At 43.0% G+C, this 24,903-nt stretch overlaps 1 protein-coding gene across 1 annotated transcript; it reads right to left on the bottom strand.

The window, feature by feature from the left end:
- Nucleotides 1-9,083: 9,083 nt before the first annotated feature.
- On the bottom strand, nucleotides 9,084-13,185 carry LOC106570244 (T-box transcription factor T-A). Its single transcript, XM_014142351.2, has 8 exons — nucleotides 12,891-13,185; nucleotides 12,172-12,436; nucleotides 11,709-11,843; nucleotides 11,523-11,584; nucleotides 11,360-11,421; nucleotides 10,921-11,094; nucleotides 10,572-10,695; nucleotides 9,084-10,309 (listed from the first exon to the last, which is right to left on the bottom strand). The coding sequence occupies exons 1-8, from the start codon at nucleotides 13,070-13,072 to the stop codon at nucleotides 10,045-10,047; spliced, it is 1,269 nt and encodes a 422-aa protein (XP_013997826.1). The 5' UTR covers nucleotides 13,073-13,185; the 3' UTR covers nucleotides 9,084-10,044.
- Nucleotides 13,186-24,903: the final 11,718 nt, after the last annotated feature.

Below are 24,903 nucleotides of genomic sequence, written 5' to 3'. Positions count from 1 at the left end.
TTCCCAATCAGAGGCAGCTGTCTATCATTGTCTCCGATTGGGAATCATACTTAGGCAGCCTGTTTTCTTCCTGTGTTTGTGGGAGGTTGTTTTCTGTTTAGCCTCTTGCCTGACAGAACTGTACGTTTTCGTTTTTCGCCTTTTGTTGTTTTGTTTGAGTGTGTTGTGATGATAAAGAATCATGAGCACTTACCACGCTGCGCTTTGGTCCACTTCTCCTTCAGACGACCGTTACAACAGGCCTTTTTGGGTTGGACGAATTGTACTTTGTCCTGTAGTTCATTCAAGGTAATTGGAGAATCCAGTGGGTTCTGGTAGTCTTTAATAGTTGATTATAAGATTTGTATTTGATCATGTTTTTGCTTTTGTTTTTGCTGTTAGTTCTTTGTTATAGGGCCAAAAAGAATAGAGGAGTGGTTTACCCATACATCTCCATTTTGCATAGATAACTCTTCGTGTTGTTTGTTTTCCAATTTTCCCAGAAGTGGTTAGAGTCTCTGGATTCTTCAATTACATTGAGCTGATTTATGACGTGCTGTTCCTTCTTTTTCCATAGTATTTCCGTATTGTTTTAGTGATTCACCATAGTGAAAGCTCAAGTTTTCTGGGTCTCTATGTTTTTGGTTGGATAGGTTTCTTTCTCAAATTCTTTCTCAGGTTTTGCATTCTTCATCAAACCATTTGTCATTGATGTTCATTTTCTTCGGTTTTCTGTTTGACATTTTTAGATTTGATAGGGAAGCTGAGAGGTCAAATATACTGTTTAGATTTTCTAATGCCAAGTTTACACCTTCACTGTTACAGTGGAACGTTTTGTTCAGGAAGTTGTCTAAAAGGGATTGAATTTATTGTTGCCTAATTGTTTTTTGGTAGTTTTCTACACTACTTTCCTTCCATCTATAGCATTTCTTAATATTATTCCGTTCCGTTGGTTTTGATAACTGCTTTATTGCTCTGTTCAAGTAGACTGTGATTTTGCTGTGATCTGATAGGGGTGTCAGTGGGCTGACTGTGAATGCTCTGAGAGACTCTGGGTTGAGGTTAGTGATAAAGTAGTGTACAGTACTACTGCCAAGAGATGAGCTATAAGTGTACCTACCATAGGAGTTCCATCTAAGCCTACCATTGACTATGTACATACCCAGCGTGTGACAGAGCTGCAGGAGTTCTGACCCGTTTTTGTTTGTTATGTTGTCGTAGTTGTGCCTAGGGGGGTCTATATGGGGGAGGGAATGTTGTCACATCCAAGTAGGTGTTTGTCCCCCTGTGTGCTGAGGGTGTCAGGTTCTTGTTCAGTTCTGGCATTTAGGTCACCACAGACTAGTGTCCCTGGGCCTGGAAATAATTGATTTCCCTCTCCAGGATGGAGAAGCTGTCTTCATTAAAGTATGGGGATTCTAGTGGGGGGATATAGGTAGCACACAGGAGGCCATTTTTCTCTGTTATAATTTCCTTTTGAATTTCTAGCCAAATGTAAAATGTTCCTGTTTTGATTGATTTAATAGAGTGAGTTAGGTCTTCTCTATATCAAATTAGCATCTCTCTCTCTCTCTCTCTCTCTCTCTCTCTCTCTCTCTCTCTCCCTCCCTCGCCACATGGACACACAAACACACGCACACAGTCACACACACAAATTCACTTACAGAAATACAGAAATGCATGCACACAGGAACACACACACACACCTCCCCTTTAACCATTTAAAATCCAATTAAGCCTAATTGACTGTTCTGCAGTAGCAGCATATCACAATATCATTATCACCTACTCAGTCTAACTCATAAAGTGTTTCAGCACTCTCTCTCTTTCCCTCTCCCCCCTCTCTCTTTCTCTCTCTCTCCATCTTTCTCTCTCTCTCATTCTCTCGCTCTCCCCTCTCTCACCCCTCTCTCTCTCCATTTGTCTCTCTTTCTCCCTCTCTCTAGCTCTCCCTCCCTCTCCCCCTCTCTCTCTCTCCATCTCGCTCTCTCCCCTCTCTCGCTCCCCTTCTCTCCCTCTCTCCACCCCTCCTCTGCTAAGCTTTCACGCACCTCCGTCACTCTCTGCTCTCCAACCCAGATGCCACAAATGTATAATTTATATAGTTCTTTATAAAAAATAGTGTAAAACCTATCAATACTACTTATTTCTCTGAGAGTGTGGCGGATATGAGATCCAAGATGGCATAGCAGTCAGACGTCCTTGTCCTCGTCTTGTCATGTCCCGTGTATATACACTGCTCAAAAAAATAAAGGGAACACTAAAATAACACATCCTAGATCTGAATGAATGAAATAATCTTATTAAATACTTTTTTCTTTACATAGTTGAATGTGCTGAATGTGCTCGACTTCGGCGATGTCATTTACAAAATAGCCTCCAATACCCTACTCAATAAATTGGATGCAGTCTATCACAGTGCCATCCGTTTTGTCACCAAAGTCCCATATACTACCCACCACTGCGACCTGTATGCTCTCGTTGGTTGGCCCTCGCTTCATACTCGTCACCAATCCCACTGGCTCCAGGTCATCTACAAGACCCTGCTAGGTAAAGTTCCCCCTTATCTCAGCTCGCTGGTCACCATAGCAGCACCCACCGGTAGCACGCGCTCCAGCAGGTATATCTCTCTGGTCAACCCCAAAGCCAATTCCTCCTTCGGCCGCCTGTCCTTCCAGTTCTCTGCTGCCAATGACTGGAACGAACTACAAAAATATTTAAAACTGGAAACACTTATCTCCCTCATTAGCTTTAAGCACCAGCTGTTAGAGCAGCTCACAGATTATTGCACCTGTACATAGCCCATCTATATTTTAGCCCAAACAACTACCTCTTCCCTTACTGTATTTATTCATTTATTTTGCTCCTTTGCACCCCATAATTTCTACTTTGCACTTTCTTCCACTGCAAATCTACCATTCCAGTGTTGTACTTGCTATATTGTATTTACTTCGCCACCATGACCTTTTTTGCCTTTACCTCCCTTATCTCACCTCATTTACTCACTTTCTATATAGACTTATTTTTCTACTATATTATCGACTGTATGTTTGTTTTACTCCATGTGTAACTCTGTGTTGTTGTATGTGTCAAACTGCTTGCTTTATCTTGGCCAGGTCGCAATTGTAAATGAGAACTTGTTCTCAACTTGCCTACCTGGTTAAATAAAGGTGAAATAAATAAATAAAATATATAGCATTTAGAAAAAAAACATGATTATTTGTCTCTCTGAAATGAATCCATCAAGTGATAGATTTTAAACAAATACATGACTGGCATTGAACATGATTAAAACACACCAATATCTTTCATATTTTCTTTAATTAAACAATATAATCTCATTTACAAACATTTCTGAAAATGGATATATAGCATTTTGGAATGAAACTATTCACTTTCTACCACTCTGCCTGGACTGTCGTTGGGTGGTGTTGGGTGGGGTTGGTTGGGCTCAGGGCTGACGGGTAGAGGTTGAGGGCAGGAAGAGAGGGAGGAAAGGGGCAGAGGAGGAGGTAGAGAATTCAGCTGAGAGCAATGTCTCACCCAGGTACGACAATTTCTTCATTAGCGAAGACACACAGACACCAGAAGATGAGGTGGGATGGGAGGGGGAGAGGAGAGGAGGGGTGAGAGGAGGGGTGAAGGGGGAGAGGGGGAGGTCTGCAAACACACCACCCCCTCCGCTGCGCTGACTAGCTGTTCCAGATTCGACAACTTGTTTTTTGGCGGTGGAACCTCATAAATCACCCAGAATGCTTTGCTCTCTGACTCACCATCACAACCGGCGTGTTTGCACTGCAAAATATTCCTGGAAACGAAGGAATACATGAGAGAACTCCTAGCCAATTACAGGATAGGAGAGTAGGCCTCATCCCCAGAAGCTTGTGTACTAAATGTAGAGATTGATAAAGGTTGCTCAATCAATTCCCAATCAGAATGTATTATACTGTTCTATCTATCTATCTATCTATCTATCTATCTATCTATCTATCTATCTATCTATCTATCTATCTATCTATCTATCTATCTATCTATCTATCTATCTATCTATCTATCTATCTATCTATCTATCTATCTATCTATCTATCTATCTATCTATCTATCTATCTATCTATCTATCTATCTATTCAGTTCTCTATGTGTTTTCAGTATACAAGAGAGGGACCTTGAGCACCACTATGACTAACCATATAGAAATAAGTAAACAAGAGGACTTTCTACTGTCTGATTGGGGTTTCCTGACCCCTTAGAACACCATTGAGCTTATCAAAACTCAATTGACCTCTTCTGTTTGGGATACACAGACCAGCCCTCCACACCCTAATGCCGGGCACACTCTGTAGAGTGTATTCACACACACACACACACAATTAACGAGGACCAACCGAGACTGCAGGTCATAGCGATTGGGCAAGCGGAGAGGCTAACATGCTGTGTACTCAGCTCTCTGGACGGACAAAGACTTCAGTCACTGAACTATTGTCTGTCTGTCTGTCTGTCTGTCTGTCTGTCTGTCTGTCTGTCTGTCTGTCTGTCTGTCTGTCTGTCTGTCTGTCTGTCTGTCTGTCTGTCTGTCTGTCTGTCTGTCTGTCTGTCTGTCTGTCTGTCTGTCTGTCTGTCTGTCTGTTTGCAGATACACACACTTCCCATAACATAGCAGACAGATGGCCTAACTCAGCAGGACTTATTTACCACTGGAAGACTGAGCAAAGACCAGTATGTGCTGCCCAAACAGCAAACATCCTCACTGAGTATCCAGAAACACTCACACACAAACAAATGCACAGACACAGGCACGCACTCATGCACACACGTGTGCACACACAGACACACACACACACACAGACACACACACACACATATATATATATATATATATATATATATATATATATATATATATACTGCTCAAAAAAATTAAGGGAACACTAAAATAACATCCTAGATCTGAATGAAAGAAATAATCTTATTAAATACTTTTTTCTTTACATAGTTGAATGTGCTGACAACAAAATCACACAAAAATAATCCATGGAAATCCAATTTATCAACCCATGGAGGTCTGGATTTGGAGTCACACTCAAAATTAAAGTGGAAAACCACACTACAGGCTGATCCAACTTTGATGTAATGTCCTTAAAACAAGTCAAAATGAGGCTCAGTAGTGTGTGTGGCCTCCACGTGCCTGTATGACCTCCCTACAATGCCTGGGCATGCTCCTGATGAGGTGGCGGATGGTCTCCTGAGGGATCTCCTCCCAGACCTGGACTAAAGCATCCGCCAACTCCTGGACAGTCTGTGGTGCAACGTGGCGTTGGTGGATGGAGCGAGACATGATGTCCCAGATGTGCTCAATTGGATTCAGGTCTGGGGAACGGGCGGGCCGGTCCATAGCATCAATGCCTTCCTCTTGCAGGAACTGCTGACACACTCCAGCCACATGAGGTCTAGCATTGTCTTGCATTAGGAGGAACCCAGGGCCAACCGCACCAGCATATTGTCTCACAAGGGGTCTGAGGATCTCATCTTGGTACCTAATGGCAGTCAGGCTACCACTGGCGAGCACATGGGGGGCTGTGCGGCCCCCCAAAGAAATGCCACCCCACACCATGACTGACCCACCGCCAAACCGGTCATGCTGGAGGATGTTGCAGGCAGTAGAACGTTCTCCACGGCGTCTCCAGACTCTGTCACGTCTGTCACGTGCTCAGTGTGAACCTGCTTTCATCTGTGAAGAGCACAGGGCGCCAGTGGCGAATTTGCCAATCTTGGTGTTCTTTGGCAAATGCCAAACGTCCTGCACGGTGTTGGGCTGTAAGCACAACCCCCACCTGTGGACGTCGGGCCCTCATACCACCCTCATGGAGTCTGTTTCTGACCGTCTGAGCAGACACATGCACATTTGTGGCCTGCTGGAGGTCATTTTGCAGGGCTCTGGCAGTGCTTCTCCTGCTCCTGCTTGCACAAAGGCGGAGGTAGCGGTCCTGCTGCTGGGTTGTTGCCCTCCTACGGCCTCCTCCACGTCTCCTGATGTACTGGCCTGTCTCCTGGTAGCGCCTCCATGCTCTGGACACTACGCTGACAGACACAGCAAACCTTCTTGCCACAGCTCGCATTGATGTGCCATCCTGGATGAGCTGCACTACCTGAGCCACTTGTGTGGGTTGTAGACTCCGTCTCATGCTACCACTAGATTTTAAAGCACCGCCAGCATTCAAAAGTGACCAAAACATCAGCCAGGAAGCATAGGAACTGAGAAGTGGTCTGTGGTCACCCCCTGCAGAACCACTCCTTTATTGGGGGTGTCTTGCTAATTGCCTATAATTTCCACCTGTTGTCTATTCCATTTGCACAACAGCATGTGAATTTTATTGTCAATCAGTGTTGCTTCCTAAGTGGACAGTTTGATTTCACAGAAGTGTGATTGACTTGGAGTTACATTGTGTTGTTTAAGTGTTCCCTTTATTTTTTGGAGCAGTGTATATATTCAACACAAAAAAACTTGGACATCCCAGTCCTTTCAATCATAAGATGATCCAATGTCAAAGCCAATGCTACTTGAAGCTGCCATAAAGCGGACAGAGGTATAGAGTATGAAGTTGTAAAATAAAGGTATGGAGGTATTTTGACTGAGGGGAACCTTTGCTCCTTGCTCCAGCACACAGGGTTGCAGTCCTCCAGCCTGCTGCAGTCCAACCCTAACCTGGCCAGGCCCTGCCAGCTGGATGTCACATTGCTGCTTCATTACTGTTTGCTGGTGGCCCTGTGACCCTGCAGTTTTCATTTACACCCTGGTGTGGAACCCTCCATCACTTTCCAGTCCTGGGACAGGTCGCCCGCCCTGCTCTCTGAGCCTTTCAGAGAAAGAACTCAGAGAGAGAACGGTCATCATTCAGTACATATCAACCTAACCTGATGCCTATCATGACAAAGATGGAATATGAGAGTTGAAAGTGTATGTGTATACCTATGATTAGTGTTCATGGTATAGTAGTGATCCTCGCTATACTGTGCATTCGGAAAGTATTCAGACCCCTTGACTTTTTCCACATTTTATTACGTTACAGCCTTATTCTAAAATTGATTAAATTGTTTTTTCCTTCATCAATCTACACACAATGCCCCATAATGACAAAGCAAAAAAAAATCTAAAACTGAAATATAATATTTACATAAGTATTCAGACCCTTAACTCAGTACTTTGTTGAAAATGCACATGAAAGCAGGCTGCCTTTTACTGAGAAGTGGCTTCTGTCTGGCCACTCTACCATAAATGCCTGATTTGTGGCGTGATCCACAGAGATGGTTGTCCTTCTGGAAGGTTCTCCCATCTCCACAGAGGAACTCTGGAGCTATGTCAGATTGACCGTCGGGTTCTTGGTCACCTCCCTGACCAAGGCTCTTATCCTCCGATTGTTCAGTTTGGTTGGGCGACCAGCTCTAGGAAGAGTCTTGGTGGTTCCAAAGTTCTTCCATTTAAGAATGATGGAGGACCTTCAATGCTGCAGCATTTTTTTTTGGTACCATTCCCCAGATCTGTGCCTCCACACAATCCTGTCTCGGAGCTCTACAGACAACGCCCTCATGGCTTGGTTTTTGCTCTGATATGTACTGTCAACTGTGGGACCTTATATAGACAGGTGTGTGCCTTTCCAAATCATGTCCAATAGATTGAATTTACCACAGGTGGACTCCAGTCAAGTTGTAGAAACATCTCAAGGATGATCAATGGAAACAGGAAGCACCTGAGCTCAATTTCGAGTCTCATAGCAAAGGGTCTGTATACTTACGTAAATAAGGTATTTCTGTTTCTTATTTGTAATAAATCTGTAAAAAAAATAAAAAATAGAAATTAGTTTTTTGCTTTGTCATTATGGGGTATTAAGTGTAGAATGATGAGAGAAAAAAATGTATTCAATCAATTTTAGAATAAGGCGGTAACGTAACAAAATGTGGAAAAAGTCAAGGTGTCTGAATACTTTCCGAATGCACTGTATGAGCCACATTACAATTCCCACCATGTGGGTTAACCCTATTGGCAAATCTGCGTAGGGTATTTGCCTTTCACGCTTGCGACCCAGGTTCGCTTCCCTGCTCTGCCATTAGCTACAGTATAGTACAGATGGTTTATTGTTGGGGAAATGAGAGGATGATATGGTCCAAATTAGATTTACCCTCTTCACCCAATACACTAGAAGACACGATATGAGAAATGTACATTTCAGGGACACATAAAGCAAAACAACCCTGAAAATGGAGAGTTAAAGTTCAAAATAAAGCGTTGTTGCTTTCCATTTGAATTCTCTCCCTGGTGTGAGGCGGTCTGTCCTCTTGGCATACTGCATTTGGGGTTCATCTACTTTTTTTGTTTAATGACAGACAGGGAATTCTAAACGTGTTAGCCGTGTGTCACACCTTCATGAAGATTGTCACAAAGATACGTCAGCGATGGAAACCCCTCAGAAGGATTCCTCAACCTGAATCGTTCCATCTCTACGTGTCATATCAATTACACAAGAAGATTCACTTAGCATAGCTGTGTTGGCACTGGTATTTATACAACACTCTGTACAGCAGCCCCAAAAGATGATTGAATTTGGGTGCAGGAGACCACAACATCAATGAAAGCATTGTGTGATAGGTACTGTGTAGGTTATGTGTGATAACCATTGTACTTTGGCAGGGACTTTATTTTCAACAGTTATTTCCTCACAATTTGGCTCTTTACAAAAAACTGGCTTCTCGTTTGTTTGTGTGGACTGTGTGTGAGTTCTTTTTGAGTTGTGATGACAAAGGTTATTCAACAAGACTTATCTGTGCCAGTTGAAATAGGCTATGTATTCACCTTAGCCCTGAAAAAATATGATTTATTCTTTCATCCAGACATGGGCCTCAGTCTTTGGCTTGCAGTTTTATATTATAAAATTTAATATGACATAGGCTGAAATGTATAGATTCAATCCCTCTTCACCTTTTAGGAAATGGAAATGATATGATTGTAGACACTGTAATGTGGTAGTTAACGTAATGCATGCCTAAGTTCCTCAGGTTATGCTAATTTCATTGACACTGAATGCGACTGTAATTGACACACTGAAGTCATATTTGAGAAAACAAAGGAACTTTTAATTTATTATTAAAATGACATAAATAAACATAAACTCCCAATGAGTCCAACAAATACAAATAGAAAAGATATGTACATATGATTGCCAGGGAGGGAATGTACACAGAGCGAAGGAGGAGAGACATTGTGCTTTCTCCTGGGCTGCAGTGGGAGGATACAAGGCACCTCTTGCTTTCATTCTTTCCTTCTTTCTTTTCCTTCAGGCCACGAAAAGCAACACACTAACACTGGATCCAAAACAGTTACATGTAAACGGCTAACAACAAAAATGGATGTTAATTTATTTTATATACACACATATACATTTTTTATGTTAGATCAACAGATTATTTCGTCTTATTTATCTATTATAATAATAACAAAACTAATTTTAACAATAAACAGTTAAACATAAGGATTGGCCCCTTTAGTAAAGTTGAGGGGGTTACTTCATAAACTTATCTTTGTGTAGCTAGTGATCCTGATTGTCTTACGCCAGCGTACGATTGTCTTGGAGTACTCTGTCTGTACTGAAGGACACAACTACAATAACACACCAACAACTGGAACAATTGTAGAGGAAGTATATTCAGATTGTCTTAGGCTTGTAACTGCACCTTGGAGAGAATGAAGGAAACTCCCAGTGGAAACACAGATGCCTCTTCCACTCAGACAGCAAGTGTGTAACTTAAGAATGGCAACCTATGGACTTAAGCTTAGAATGTCTAGGGTGTTTGGAATGGAAGACCAGCCATGTCATGTTGGTAAAACACAAGGCCTGAGAGGACCCTACATCTCTCTGCTTCAGATAGATCTTCTTCTGAGTTGACTCTCTGCATTTCAAAGGCGTTGCTGCTTCAACCCAAAAGTTTCCTAGGGTCAGGCAGTAGAGTGGAGATGGTGGTGATGTGGAACAGGATGGGGATTGAGGAGAGTCAATGGCTATGGAAGCATTGTGCTCAGTAGCTCTGAGCCACGGGTGCCCAGGAGGCGGTGAGCCTGGCGATGGAGCTTTCGAACTGGGCCTCGCCCACGCCTACACCCACCTCGCTAAGGCTGGGGTCGTACATGGAGGATGGTGAGGATACGGGCAGGGAGGAGGTCAGGCCTGTGTAGGAGGAGCCTCGCAGGAACTGGCTGGTCAGGCCACCAGCGATAGAACCAGAGGAGGAGCCGGAAGGAGTTAGGGCCGTCCCGGCAACAGACCACAGGCTGGGATACTGGCTGTTAGGAAGAGCGTGCGAGAGAGAGAGAGAGAGAGAGAGAGAGAGGGAGAGAGAGAGAGAGGGAGCGGGAGAGGGAGAGGGAGAGGGAGAGGTTAGGTTACGAGTTTTTTCTAACCAGGAAGAAATCTGGGCCTAGTAAAGGTCTAGGCCTAGGGCCCAGAATTGTTCCTGATAAAATCATGTAGTCAGGAACATACCGAAAAATAAACAGTGATATCAGAAACATATATATGATCAACTATGACCATGTGTTGCCATACCTGGAGTTGGATGTGGAGTTGCTGGTATGGGCCAGGGTTCCCATCCCAGTGGAGTTAGGGATCTGCAGGGCTGACCAGCTGTCATGGGTGGGCAGGGCTCCCGACGAGTTGTCCATGTAGTTGTCTAAACAATAAAGTACATAGAGAAATTACTAACAACAGTATACATTTCTCTGATCAAAACAATGCATTTCCTTCAGGGGTAATTTCTCAAACATGTTTTAACCAACATCTTAAAATCCATGAAACCCCCATGCTGTAATCTATACCTATGAGTCTGACTAGTGATCAGAATAAACAGTAATCAGTGCATTCCCAGAGTGCTGGGTTGGGTAGAGGAGGTTCTTACTTGAGCTGGTGGAGCGGTGTGGGTAGTGGCTAGGGTAGGGAGCGGCCCTGTGGCCCCTCAGGCTGGAGTACCTTTCACAGTAGGACCCTGAGGAGTGGCCAGGGGCCCCGCTGAACGGAGGGGGGCTGCTGCTAGGGCACATAGGACCGTTACCAGGTAGAAACCAACCACCAACTGGAGGGAGAAGAGACAAAATGGTTTGGTTAATACACTTCCTTTTTCATACTGTTCTCTATGTACAGTTTCCCTGGGACATGGAAGGCCTTGAAAATAAAATGTATGATGATGATGATAATGATTTTATGAACGTTTAATAAAAGTGTGTTGGAAAATGATGTCACATATAATGACTTGGTTTGATTGTTGGAATTGAAACGGAGAGGTACAAAAAGAGCTTTTCTAATTTGGTTGGTGTTGCAAAACTGAAGAGAAGACTTACGCTGGGAATAACCAGACTGTTGGCTGTCTCCACCATGGTCTGGCATGTCTTTATGGTCGCTCCTAAAATTGAAAACATAATACCAGAATTCGCACACAAAATAAAATAAATACAGGAAAAGCATTGTCATATTGCTGACACAATATCAGTCTCTTTCTCTTACCTTTCTTTGGCATCGAGGAAAGCTTTAGCGAATGGATTGTGTTTGATCTTCAACGCAGTTATCTACAAGTTACATAAACATGACAACTGATATTCTGTTCTTCCTTCATTGTAAGCAGAACACAATATAATGTTTATTATTGTGAACAAGGATTATCTCTGTGACTGTGTAACTATGGCCACTGACCTCTTCGTTCTGGTAAGCAGTGACAGCAATGAACTGAGTCTCGGGGAAAGACTGGCTACTGATCATCTTCTGGAGCCCTCCAACCTTCACAATGTGTATCCTGGGCTCATACTTGTGCAGAGAGTTCAGCATAATCTAGATAGAAATTATACATTATTTTAATAATATCACAGTAAAGAATAATCAAAAAACACACACTCAAACTGAATAAGAGAGAAATATGAGCCTACAGAGCCCTAACACAAAATTGTGAAGTTGATTTGCCATGAAATTAATAACGTTTTCCCCCAGAAAAAGCCTACTCTTGTAATTCAGCACAGCAGAGTAGAGCATCATTAGCTCTGAGAGTGCAGGGCAATATGACATAGCCTTCCAAGTTGACTTTAAAATGATTTACATAATAATGAATATGCATACTACAAATACGAACACAGAAGACGACAAAAACAAATCGGGGACTTACCTGTCCTCCCCCGTTGAGTTTATTGGACAATTTGACTTTGCTAAATGAGACAGGCGCTTTCATCCAGTGCGCTCCAAAGTTAGGCGAGTCTGGGTGGATGTAGACGCAGCTAGGGCTCTGTGGCTCGGGCTTGCCACCGGGAACCCACTCGCCGTTCACGTACTTCCACCGGTTGTTGTCTGCAGCCACGAAGTCCAAGAGAACTGAGTACATAGCGTTGGGGTCCAAGCCACTCACATTCGCTCTGAGCACTGGAAACATCCGCCTGTAGGTTAAAATAAAGTTGTTAAATATACATATAGCCTAAGCAAGCCCAAATATTATGTTATGTTGGCTCAGCCGTTGATCTTTATAAATGAATTATTTGACATATATATATTTGCATTAAAAAGGGTGCCATTTCTAGGCCGTTACTTTATCCTAATCATAGGGTTTATACGATTTGACGACCATTGCGCTTTATGCCTAATTCTTGACATGGTATTCAAGTTGTAACAGTAAAGCATATATGGCCTATAGCCTGTACCAATACCCTCTAGACTGAACATGCCTGTTGCCTGATCTAACCTGTGCGCATCAGTTACGTTTAGCTTCGTAGTCGTGCGTAAATGCGGGCTACGATCTCTCCAGATAAACTTTGCTTTTAGCTAGGCAGGCCAGTAGGCCCCGAAGGCCTCATTTTGATCTGTAGCTAACAGCAAAAAATAACCATAGCCTACCTGCCAGTCTTGGTGACAATCATTTCGTTGGTTAGTTCTTTAAACTTGGTCCATAATTCTGCATCTTCTAGTCCCAGTTTAATATCCCTCTCTGAGGCGTCTCCTTTCTCGCTGCCCTTCTGAAACTCGCTCTCCACCACGCTCAGAAGGTGGTCCAGCCTCTGGTCGGAGTTTGAAGTCATATTTCCTATAGGATGAGTTCGTGTGGAGTTCCGCGAAATGCACCGTTAGAATAGGATTCACTGTTTGAAGATTAGTTTTGACAGTGAGATAAGTACTACTGGCTTCGGAGCCCAAGGCCTGATCATATAAGGCCCCCCAGGGACCACATGGGGACAAGGGCGTGGCGTTGCGTTCTAGACCACGCCCTGATGGCCTTACGGTCTGGTTTCGAGCGTCTCTTCGATGTCCCCAATGCAAAATTGCCCATCATAATTGCGTCAATGCAAAATTAATAAATGTACCTATAGGCCTCTAGGCCTACTTTAAACACGGTCATGTTCGAATAAGAACAACGTCTTCATTGCCCTTTCCTTTAGGTGTATAGCCTTCATGACCTAGGCCTATGCATTTTCTAAAATTGTTTGGATATTCGTTTACTTTTGCATAGCCTAATACATTTTCGGAGCTGTTCATATTTCATACATTCGTTATTTATCTTAAATGACCCTCTAACGAAAAAAATACACGTAAACATTTTATTAGGCCTTATTTCCAAAAACATACAATATTAAATGGAATTAAAAATAGTTTATTCGTATCCTAGTCTATATCATCTATCTGTCAGATAGGAAAAAACATCGTTGGATGATTAGGCCAAAGTAATTTTTTGAATATTTAAATAGAAGAAAGAAAGGAAGAGACAGGGCAACCGGCTGCCTTTGAACTAAGTTGTATATTTGCGAATAATGCTAATCTTTTGTTGTCCCAAATACACACGTGAGAAATGTAGTGTTGACTGTGGCCGGGCCATTAGGCTGTTCCTCTGTTCCTGTACTTGGCGAAGTGTGGTTAGCCCCGAGGTGACATCGGAGATCTGCATAATGGAGCCGCCTGTCTGTTTCTGATCTCACATCCACTCTCACTAACATCGAGGAAACATTTATTCACACTTCATTGTAAACGTATTAGACTTCTTTATCATTAAGATCGGGGATTGAGTTTATAGGGGATTAATAATTGTATCCTATACCAAATTATCTGCTTATGGACCTTTTTTTTCTTCTCATTCTGATACCAAGCTCTTGAGCAATGTCTGTAGCCTAATGTCTTGTTGTATATATAGGCCTACTTAGAAATTCTATATTAATTATCATCATTTCATATTTTGTTCGAGTTTATTATCTTCTTATCCATTTCATAAAATGTATTTTTTTTACATGTGGTTTCCTGAAGATTACTCCAAATGTTACATGTTCATTTCAAGACAGGTGAGGCCTTGAACCTGTGTCCCTCCCTATAATGTCAGAAGATTTAGGAGGGAACTTGTGTGGCTAAAGTCTTTCCTGATGTATGAAGGTTATATTAGGTCTAACAGTTACCATTGATCCTGAGGGAGGTAGAATACAGTGGGTCTGTGTGTTCTTGTGTTCCTGTCTGCTCTGTCTCAGGCTCTGTGATGTACTTGGAATTGAGTGGGTTCTGTGGAGCGTGACTCCAGTTTACTACTCCACTTCCTGCAGCTCTACAGAGGTCATAAATGTAAAGGGGTTCTCTCACACCTTTCCATCCCATATCATTCAACTGCCTCTTCCTTTTCCCCTCTTTATTTTGAGGCCTGAGAAGAGAGAGAGAGAATTTCACCACCAGCTACAAAATACAGGACTGTTCTCTATCCTGACCAGTCCCTCTGTCTCAGCCTGAATTTAAAATGTATTACATTTAGATTTTTGGTCCCTGGCCTACACACAATAACCCATAATGTCAAAGTGGAATTATGTTTTTAGATCATTTTATTTACAAATGAATCAAAAAGGAAAAGCTGAAATGTATTCAAGCCCTTTGTTATGGCAAGCCTAAATAAGTTCAGGAGTAAAACTGTGCTTAACAAGTCACAATACGTTGCATTTGTGCAATAATAGTGTTAACATGATTTCTGAATGACTAAATCATCTCTGTACCCAACACATAGAATTATCTGTAAGGTCCCTCAGTCCAGCAGTGCACAGTTTCAACCACAAAGACCAGGGATGTTTTCCAATGCCTCGCAAAGAAGGGCACCTATTGGTAGATGGGTAGAAGTTTATTTTTTTTAAAGCAGACGTTGAATATCCCATTGAGCATGGTGTAGTTATTAATTGCACTTTGGTTGGTGTATCATTACACCCAGTTACTACAAAGATACAGGCATCCTTTCTAATTTAGTTGGCAGGGAGGAAGGAAACCACTCAGGGATATCACCATGAGGCCAATGGTGACTTTAAAACAATTACAGAGTTCAATGGGTGTGATAGGAGAAAACTTATGATGGATCAGCAACATTGTAGCTACTCCACAATACTAACCTAATTGACAGATAAATCATTTTTTATTATTTTTATTTTAGGTAAAATAAGGAAGCCTCTACAGAATAGAAAATATTCCAAAACCTGCACCCTGTTTGCAACAAGACACAAAAGTAATATTTTCAAAAATATTGTTGGCTGTAGCATGTTATGGGTATGCTTGTAATCGTTAAGAACCGGGGAGTTTTTCAGGATAAAAAAATACATGGAATGGAGCTAAGCACAGGCACAATCCTAGAAGAAAACCTGGTTCAGTATGCTTTCCACCAGACACTGGGGGATGATTTCACCTTTCAGTAGGACAATAACCTGAAACACTAGGCCAAATCTACACTGGAGTTGCTTACAGTTTTGACTTAAATCTGCTTGAAAATCTATGGCAAGACCTGAAAATGGTTGTCTTGCAATGATCAACAACCAATTTGACAGAACTTGAAGAATTTTGAAAAGAATAATGGGCAAATGTTGCACAATCCAGGTGTCAAAACAAAGTATTAACTCAGTGGTGTGAATACTTATATAAATGATATATTTCTGTATTTCATTTTCAATACATTAGCAAAGATTTTGAAAACACGTTTTTACTTATTTTTGGTTCTAGGCCTATGTATTTAAATAACAACTTGGTGTTGAGTTATACTGTATGAGTGCTGTTCTACTCAACCAATAATACATCTGAAAATAAGATTAATGTAATTCCTTAATTTGTTATGTGTACCTCAATGTTATTTGTCAAATTTCGTTTCCCATAATCTCTTTGGCCTGGTCTGTTGGTGACGTGAGGGTTAAACCATCCAGTCTCCTCAGACATCAACACACTCTCACCTAGGTGAGAAATATTACAGAGGCCTGGTGCTTCACAAAGGGACAGTTATAAGGCCAAGCATATTTTCCAGTGGACTTCGTCTTCGTCTTCGCTGGCCTAAATAAGTAAATACAGAGACGAGGATGAGTCAGCCCTGAGAAAGAAGAAACAACTCACTAGACACATGCACACACACACACACACACACACACACACACACACACACACACACACACACACACACACACACACACACACACACACACACACACACACACGCGTGCGCACACTCACGCACACACACACGCACACCCTTAAATTTGAGTCTCTTGTGTCCTATGCACATTAACGTCTAATATCCTCAGCATTATTTTCTATTTGAACACACTTCACTATAAGTTAGTGTAAACACCATTGAATCCATCTATCCTTTATCACAGATTTCAGACTCAGTGGTCTGCTTATCGCATCTCATATAGTATATCTGCTGTGACCACAGACTTTATTTTCCCATTTTTGTGTTTCATCCTCCTCTCTTTGTCTGTTTCAGGATATAAGGTAACAGATATAACAGTACTGTAATAACATGAAAGAACATGCTACTTCCCATGCCCCTGTCATTTCACCAGCCTCTTCAAGCTCCACCATAAAACTATCTGTCTGTGTTTTCCTATTTTGTTTATCACCGATAATTCAAGGTGGGTTTGAGTGGAGCGAGTGTTGGGTTTCTATTGCGGTCGTTGTACTGTATTTTAATGGTACTTTATTAGTGGCTGGCGTAACTGTGGCTCTGTGTGAATAAGCAAAGGTGTTGTTGTCCATAGGGACAGATAGTACCTGAGTGAAACACACCAATAGCTACTTCCCAAACCCAAACCCAAACCCAAAGCGTAACCCTCCTCCTACCCCTGTCCCTGTCCCTTACCCCCTCCCCCCTCCCCTCTCTGATGTGGATTGAGCCCAAAGATGCGTCTGTCACTTTTGCGGTTCCGTTACAAGTTCAGGAAATGTACACTTTCCTTTTCTAATCACTAAGGCCTTTGAAAGGGATAAAAAATAATTAGTCGGGACAGTAATTGCCCCCTCTGCCCCCCTTATTCCAAGCCCCCCCCCCAAACCCTCTAGAATCCTTGTGGAGGTGGAGGCGCCATAGAGGAGACCCTGGGACCTTTGGGATGCTAATACCAGCTCAACTAATGCCAGCTCAACTAATGCCAGCTCAACTAATGCCAGCTCAGCTAATGCCAGCTCAACTAATGCCAGCTCAACTAATGCCAGCTCAACTAATGCCAGCTCAACTAATGCCAGCTCAACTAATACCAGCTCAGCTAATACCAGCTCAGCTAATGCCAGCTCAACTAATGCCAGCTCAACTAATGCCAGCTCAGCTAATGCCAGCTCAACTAATGCCAGCTCAACTAATGCCAGCTCAACTAATGCCAGCTCAACTAATGCCAGCTCAGCTAATACCAGCTCAGTTAATGCCAGCTCAACTAATGCCAGCTCAACTAATGCCAGCTCAGCTAATGCCAGCTCAGCTAATACCAGCTCAACTAATACCAGCTCAACTAATACCAGCTCAACTAATGCCAGCTCAACTAATGCCAGCTCAACTAATGCCAGCTCAACTAATACCAGTTCAACTAATACCAGCTCAGCTAATGCCAGCTCAACTAATGCCAGCTCAACTAATGCCAGCTCAGCTAATGCCAGCTCAACTAATGCCAGCTCAACTAATGGCAGCTTAACTAATGCCAGCTCAACTATTGCCAGCTCAACTAATGCCAGCTCAACTAATACCAGCTCAACTAATGCCAGCTCAGCTAATACCAGCTCAACTAATACCAGCTCAACTAATACCAGCTCAACTAATGCCAGCTCAACTAATGCCAGCTCAACTAATGCCAGCTCAGCTAATACCAGCTCAGCTAATACCAGCTCAGCTAATACCAGCTCAACTAATGCCAGCTCAACTAATATCAGCTCAGCTAATGCCAGCTCAGCTAATACCAGCTCAGCTAATACCAGCTCAAGTAATACCAGCTCAGCTAATACCAGCTCAACTAATACAGCTCAGCTAATACCAGCTCAACTAATACCAGCTCAGCTAATACCAGCTCAGCTAATACCAGCTCAGCTAATGCCAGCTCAACTAATACCAGCTCAACTAATACCAGCTCAACTAATACCAGCTCAACTAATACCAGCTCAGCTAATACCAGCTCAACTAATACCAGCTCAACTAATACCAGCTCAACTAATACCAGCTCAGCTAATACCAGCTCAAGTCAGGTTCAGCTTTGACACGGCAGATGATGAACTTTCTCTGTATAGTGGCTGCTTCTGACTGGGGATACTGTAGTAGGATACTGTAGTAGGATACTGTAGTAGGATACTGTAGTAGACGTTTCATGTTCTTTCATGTTATTACAGTACTGTTATATCTGTTACCTTATATCCTGAAACAGACAAAGAGAGGAGGATGAAACACAAAAATGGGAAAATAAAGTCTGTGGTCACAGCAGATATACTATATGAAATGAGATAAGAGGACCACTGAGTCTGAAATCTGAAGGTAAGTGTCATAATATTACAGAGTTGACACACACAGAAATGTGTTTGAGATGTCTCTTATGCAACACAATGTACCCACAACTCTGTAGTATTATGGCACTTACAGATACATTGATGTGTCTTTATACAATATTTACAGTAACAATGACCTTTCTAGGACTACTGTCCATCCCTTCTGTCCATTGTGCTGAAACACAGTTTCACAGATTGTGGCTTTGGATTGATGATTTAGATGTTGACTTATGAAGTGGATACCGCCAGGGGCACAGTCTTAGTGTATCTCTGGTTCCTCTAACCTAGAAGGTGTCCGGATCAGCAGGTCAGGTACCCAGGGTGACAATATGCCTGATTTACTACTTGTTGTAATGTCAGGTAGCCTAGCAATACACTGCTGTTTCATTAGATGTTTTCATCTCATGTTTAACCAAGAAGTGTTTGATATATAAATAGACTAATGTTTTTTAAGTATAGTAGGGCTCCAGACAAACTTTTTCCTCCGGTGCCACTGGAACTAGTTTGGGACCTGAATACCATTAAAGTAGTTCACTGCTGGAATGTGAGAGTGAACGTCTCATGATATTTTGATAGCTTCTATATTCTCACAGGCCTGTATACTAGCTCAGATGGAAAAAGTACAATAATTACAGGTATATGATTAAGGAAAATCCTTGTTCTACTGAGGCTATATCATCAAGCCATTTAGTCCCCTCAAACCTGTCTGTCTGTCTGTCTGTCTGTCTGTCTGTCTGTCTGTCTGTCTGTCTGTCTGTCTGTCTGTCTGTCTGTCTGTCTGTCTGTCTGTCTGTCTGTCTGTCTGTCTGTCTGTCTGTCTGTCTGTCTGTCTGTCTGTCTGTCTGTCTGTCTGTCTGTCTGTCTCTCTCTCTCTCTTTCTCGCTCTCTCTCTCTCTCTCTCTCTCTCTCTCTCTGGTGTTGCCTGGTGTGAATACGAGCATTTGTTTTCAGTCTGTTTCAGTGGGTTTGGTGTTGACTGGTGTAAATACGAGCGTCTGTTTTCAGTCTGTTGGTTTGGTGTTGCCTGGTGTAAATACGAGCACCTGTTTTCAGTCTGTTTCAGTGGGTTTGGTGTTGCCTGGTGTAAATACAGTGCATTCGGAAAGTATTCAGATCCCTTCCCTTTTTCCACATTTTGTTACGTTACAGCCTTATTCTAAAATGGAAGCAAATAAAACATTTTCTACACACAATACCTCATAATAACAAATCAAAAAAAGGTTTTTAGAATTTTTTGCAAATTTACAAAAAATAAAAAACAGAAATACCTTATTTACATAAGTATTCAGAACCTTTGCAATGACACTCAAAACTGAGTTCAGGTGCATCCTGTTTCCATTGATCATCCTTGAGATGTTTCTACAACTTGATTGGAGTCCACCTGTGGTATATTAAATTGATTGGACATGATTTAGAAAGGCACACACCTGTCTATTTAAGGTCCTACACAGTGGATGTCAGAGCAAAAACCAAGCCATGAGGTTGAAGGAATTGTCCGGAATTGTTCCTCCAGAGTGCAGGACAGAAGCCACTCCTCAGTAAAAGGCCCATGACAACCTGCTTGGAGTTTGCCAAAAGGCACCTAAAGGACTCTGACCATGAGAACCAAGATTCTCTGATCTGATGAAACCAAGATTAAACTCTTTGGCCTGAATGCTAAGCGTCATGTCTGGAGGAAACCTGGCAGCATCCTTACGGTTAAGCATGATGTTTTTCAACGGCAAAGACTGGGAGACTAGTCAGGATCGAGGGAAAGATGAACGGAGCAATGTACAGAGAGATCCTTGATGAAAACCTGCTCTAGATCGCTCAGGACCTCAGACTGGGGCAAAGATTCACCTTCCAACAGGACAGCGACCCTAAGCATACAGCCAAGACAACGCAGGAGTGGCTTCGGGACAAGTTTCTGAATGTCCTTGAGTGGCCAAGCCAGAGCCCGATCGAACATCTATGGAGAGACCTGAAAATAGCTGTGCATAAGAGGATCTGCAGAGAAGAATGGGGAAAACTCTCCAAATGTTATATTTATTTAACTAGGGAAGTGAGTTAAGAACAAATTCTTATTTACAATGACAGCCTAGGAACAGTAGGTTAACTGCCTTGTTCATTTTTACCTTGTCAGCTTGGGGATTTGATCTAGCAACCTTTTGGTTACTGGCCCAACACTCTAACCACTAGCCTACCTGCCACCCGAATACAGGTGTGCCAAGCTTGTAGTGTCATACCCAAGAAGACTCAAGACTGTAATCACTGCCCAAGGTGCTTCAACAAAGTACTGAGTAAAGGGTCTGAATACTTAAATAAATGTGATATTTACATATGTGTAAAAACCAGTTTTAACGTTGTTATTTTTACTTTGTAAGGCTATAACATAACAAAATGTGGGAAAAGTTAAGGGGTCTGAATACTTCCCGAATGCACTGTATGAGCAGCTGAGGTCAGCAGACACTAGCGTGTGAGAAAACACAGTTAAACCTGCTCAGTCAAGCCCCTAGCTGTGCCATCTCTCTCTCTCTCTCACACACACACACACACACACACACACACACACACACACACACACACACACACACACACACACACACACACACACACACACACACACACACACACACACACACACACACACACACACACACACACACAATTATTGGTCATGTGTGGGAAAGTCATAGTTTGTATTTCCTGACTGCATTTTCTAAGAACCCAAAACCCTTTCCACTCTTGATATGAGGTGGCTGGGTTACATACTGTCGGTAAGGAAGGAAGGATATGAGCTGGCAGGGTTAGGTATGGGAGTAGAGAGAGAGTTGATGCAGAGAGATCAAAAGGACAGAAGCACAGACACACAGACAGACAGTTCTGACAAACATTAAAATGTGGTAACCACCACCATGCATGTATTAATGGTAGCAGATATCAGGACCCCTGAAGACGTTATTTACCCAGAAGAGTGATGGGACGTGAGCCCACAGAGCAGACACATCACTGAGCACTCTCTTCCTGTTGCATCACTTCCTCTTCATAAATGCAAAATGACATGTTCACACGATACAGTGTCAGCTACTGATGAATGTTCTATGAGCTATTGGGATTTCTTGTTAATCTATTAAGACGCCCTTGTCACCACTGGCATACAACCGACTAACAACACCATTTATTTGTATGGTTTTCTGGTGTTCATCCTGGGACACATAGGGGAGATGGTTTAAGATAGTCTGTTGCTGAGTAGTTGAATGGAATCTTTAACTAATCTTTGTTAAAAGAGAAAGTGCTGGAACAGGCAATGCCCTGCAGAAGTGCTCCTTTTTTGACTGATCAGCTTCCCTATATGTGTCCAAGGTTTTCCACGTAGGAAGGAGCCCCTCTCTGGGTAGCCAGAACCAAAGCCAGGACACGAGCCAGCCAGGGCACCAGCCCAGCGTCTTGTCTGTCTGGCCAGTCTGAGGGGGTTTACCAGAAGCTGTAGGCCAGCAGACTATAAAATGGGGTAAACAAAGGGGTTGGGCCGGAGCTGGGGGCATTTTACTGCATTCCCACGCCAGCAACAGCAGCAACTCACTGAGAAGTGCTACCTGGAGAACGCAGGCACGCAGGCAGGCAGGCACGCAGGCAGGCAGGCACGCAGGCAGGCAGGCAGGCAGGCAGGCAGGCAGGCACGCAGGCAGGCAGGCAGGCACGCAGGCACGCAGGCAGGCAGGGCCCCCCCTCCCCTCCCAGTCTACACCCATCTCCCCTCCCAGTCTACACCCATCTCCCCCATTCTCTACAACCAGCTGCAGGAATAGACAACCAATCCAAGGCGAGTGCTGCAGCCCAGGTGTACAAACACTTAACGCAGACCCAGATCAAAGGGTCTCATTAAAGGATAATAGATAGACCCCCCCCCTTCAGGTTTGTACCACAGCAGGAGTCTTCTCTAAATCAATCCCCTTCCTTAGGCTACACCTGCTAGAGCTCCCCCTACTGTCTGGTCAATGCAGGGGCAAGACAGTCACTTCGAATCAGGGAATCGATCAGGATTGCAACACTGCCCCTATTGGCCAGTTACTCAGTTTTGCTGAGATTATAGGTGGTTTGCTTGTATATAACGGCCATACAACTCTACGTTACTATCACCCAGGACTTTACGTGTTGCATTGTATACACACAAATAAAGACACACAGCAGTACTGAGCTAAATAGATTGTCCAGAACGATTATTCACTCTATCCAGCAATTCTGGACAGAAAATGCTAACTGGTACTTGGCAACAGTGGATTGGGGCCTATCCATGTACTCACCCACACTCGTGAGTGAGCAGTGAATCTGTATAGGCCTCTTATAATAAAATAAACAAATGGAAAAATACAATCAACCAGATGCTGTGTCACTATTACCCAGATGTGCTGGGTATTACAACAGCTTTATATAGCAATGATAAATATTCACAAGAGGGTAGATGCTTCATAGCAGAATCATCCTTAAGGATTTGTGTGTCATAAAAAATACAATCAGAACACAAAAGAAAGAGGCACTGCCACATCATTTGATTTAGATTCAGAAAGTTTATTGATAGATGTCAGTGAGTCAGTCAGGTCAGGCCTGGGAAAGGTCTGTCTGTCTGGACTGAACGGACCTCAGAGGCCCCTACCAGCTCCTGTGTGTCTTTGATGGGGAGGCCCTCTCTTTGTAGTCGGCGTGTTAGTCAGTAAAAGTTAAAGGGCTTAAATGGTCCCTAACAGGAAGCAGTTTACACGGTGACGCTCAAGCTGCCTGTGGCCCCTATTGTTCCAGGGCCCCTCACCACTTCATTACTATTTCCATAAGAAAGGAACAGTAATTTACCCTTTTCTTCTGGTCTCCCTTCATCTTGGTGGAGTGCAGCTCTCTCTCTCTTTTCTCACTTTTTCCTTCTCTCGTCCGTTTATCGGTTGGAAATCTAAGGGTTGGTTATGTAATCTTTAAAGCATTTCAAAATCATGGAGACCAGTTATTAAAGATTATAAATAAATCAAACTGTATAATGTACAAGCATTTGTCTGTTTTGGGATGAGAAGTAGGACTAACTTGTAAAGCACATTGACCTGAGAAAGTCAGGTCTGTCTATTGATGAAAGAGGGGTTAGAGTTCATTATGTAAGACTTGATGTCTTCTGAGGAGTTTAGCGTAACTGAGCTGTACACAGAGAACAGTTTCAAATCCTGACTGACTGAAGGGACACTGTGACCGATCACTCTGACCTCTGACCAGTCTGTCCTCTGACCTGGATGGAGAGAAGGCTAGTGTAGAGAGGTCTACCAGCAGAGTTACAGAGACCATTATGGAGAGAGTTCATAGTGTTTCACTGAGAGAGAGAAGGAAAGATACTTTCAAGAAAATATAGATATATTGGTCATCCACATTATAAGGCATGGATGGTGTTCAAAACCAGAAAAGTTGACTATATAGTGAATCCCAGCTGTGGCAAAGCACATGAAGGAAAAACACCCCCACCCCCCCTCACACACACAACTCACCCCATACTCCACCCCACCATCCCCTTCCCCTGCCCCTTATCCCACACTTTGAACTTCTGAAGTGAGAAGGGGAGAAATGCAGCGAGAGCAGAATGAATCTATTTGGAGAGAAGGATGTGTAACCTCTCCAGTTAATCCCATCAAACCTGATGCATGGACACATCCTGGGACACATGCAAACACCAATCAAACATGTCCTCTCTCGCTCACACCTGGTCGGATCCCCCAGGATCCCCATATATCCCACTGGGTGGGCAAATACACCTGAGTCTCCTGTGGCAGCCCTCAATCCTGTAAACCTGTGAACGACCTTAGTATTACCCACAGATATAATGCATGACATGTCTGGATCACAGAATTACATGTGTTTAGGAGTGTTTGCATGGTTAAATGCGCCAGATTCTGTTTTCAGCCCAACAGTAGCCCTGTCCTGTCCTGCCCTGCCACTCCATTTACAGGAGTAGGTGGTTCCCCCTCACTATTGAATGTCACTTGTCAACATGAGGTGAAACAGTCTGTCATTATACCATCCAGGGTGGTTATAATTCCAGCTATAATACCTCTATGATTCTATCTCTCTGTCTCTCTCTGAGAAGTGCTGCTGCTGCTGGCGTGGGAAT

This window comes from Salmo salar, chromosome ssa14 (assembly GCF_905237065.1).
Source record: "Salmo salar chromosome ssa14, Ssal_v3.1, whole genome shotgun sequence".
Lineage (NCBI taxonomy): Eukaryota > Metazoa > Chordata > Actinopteri > Salmoniformes > Salmonidae > Salmo > Salmo salar.
Note: the sequence above shows the minus strand (reverse complement) of the source record. Positions and strands in the feature narration are given on the sequence as shown.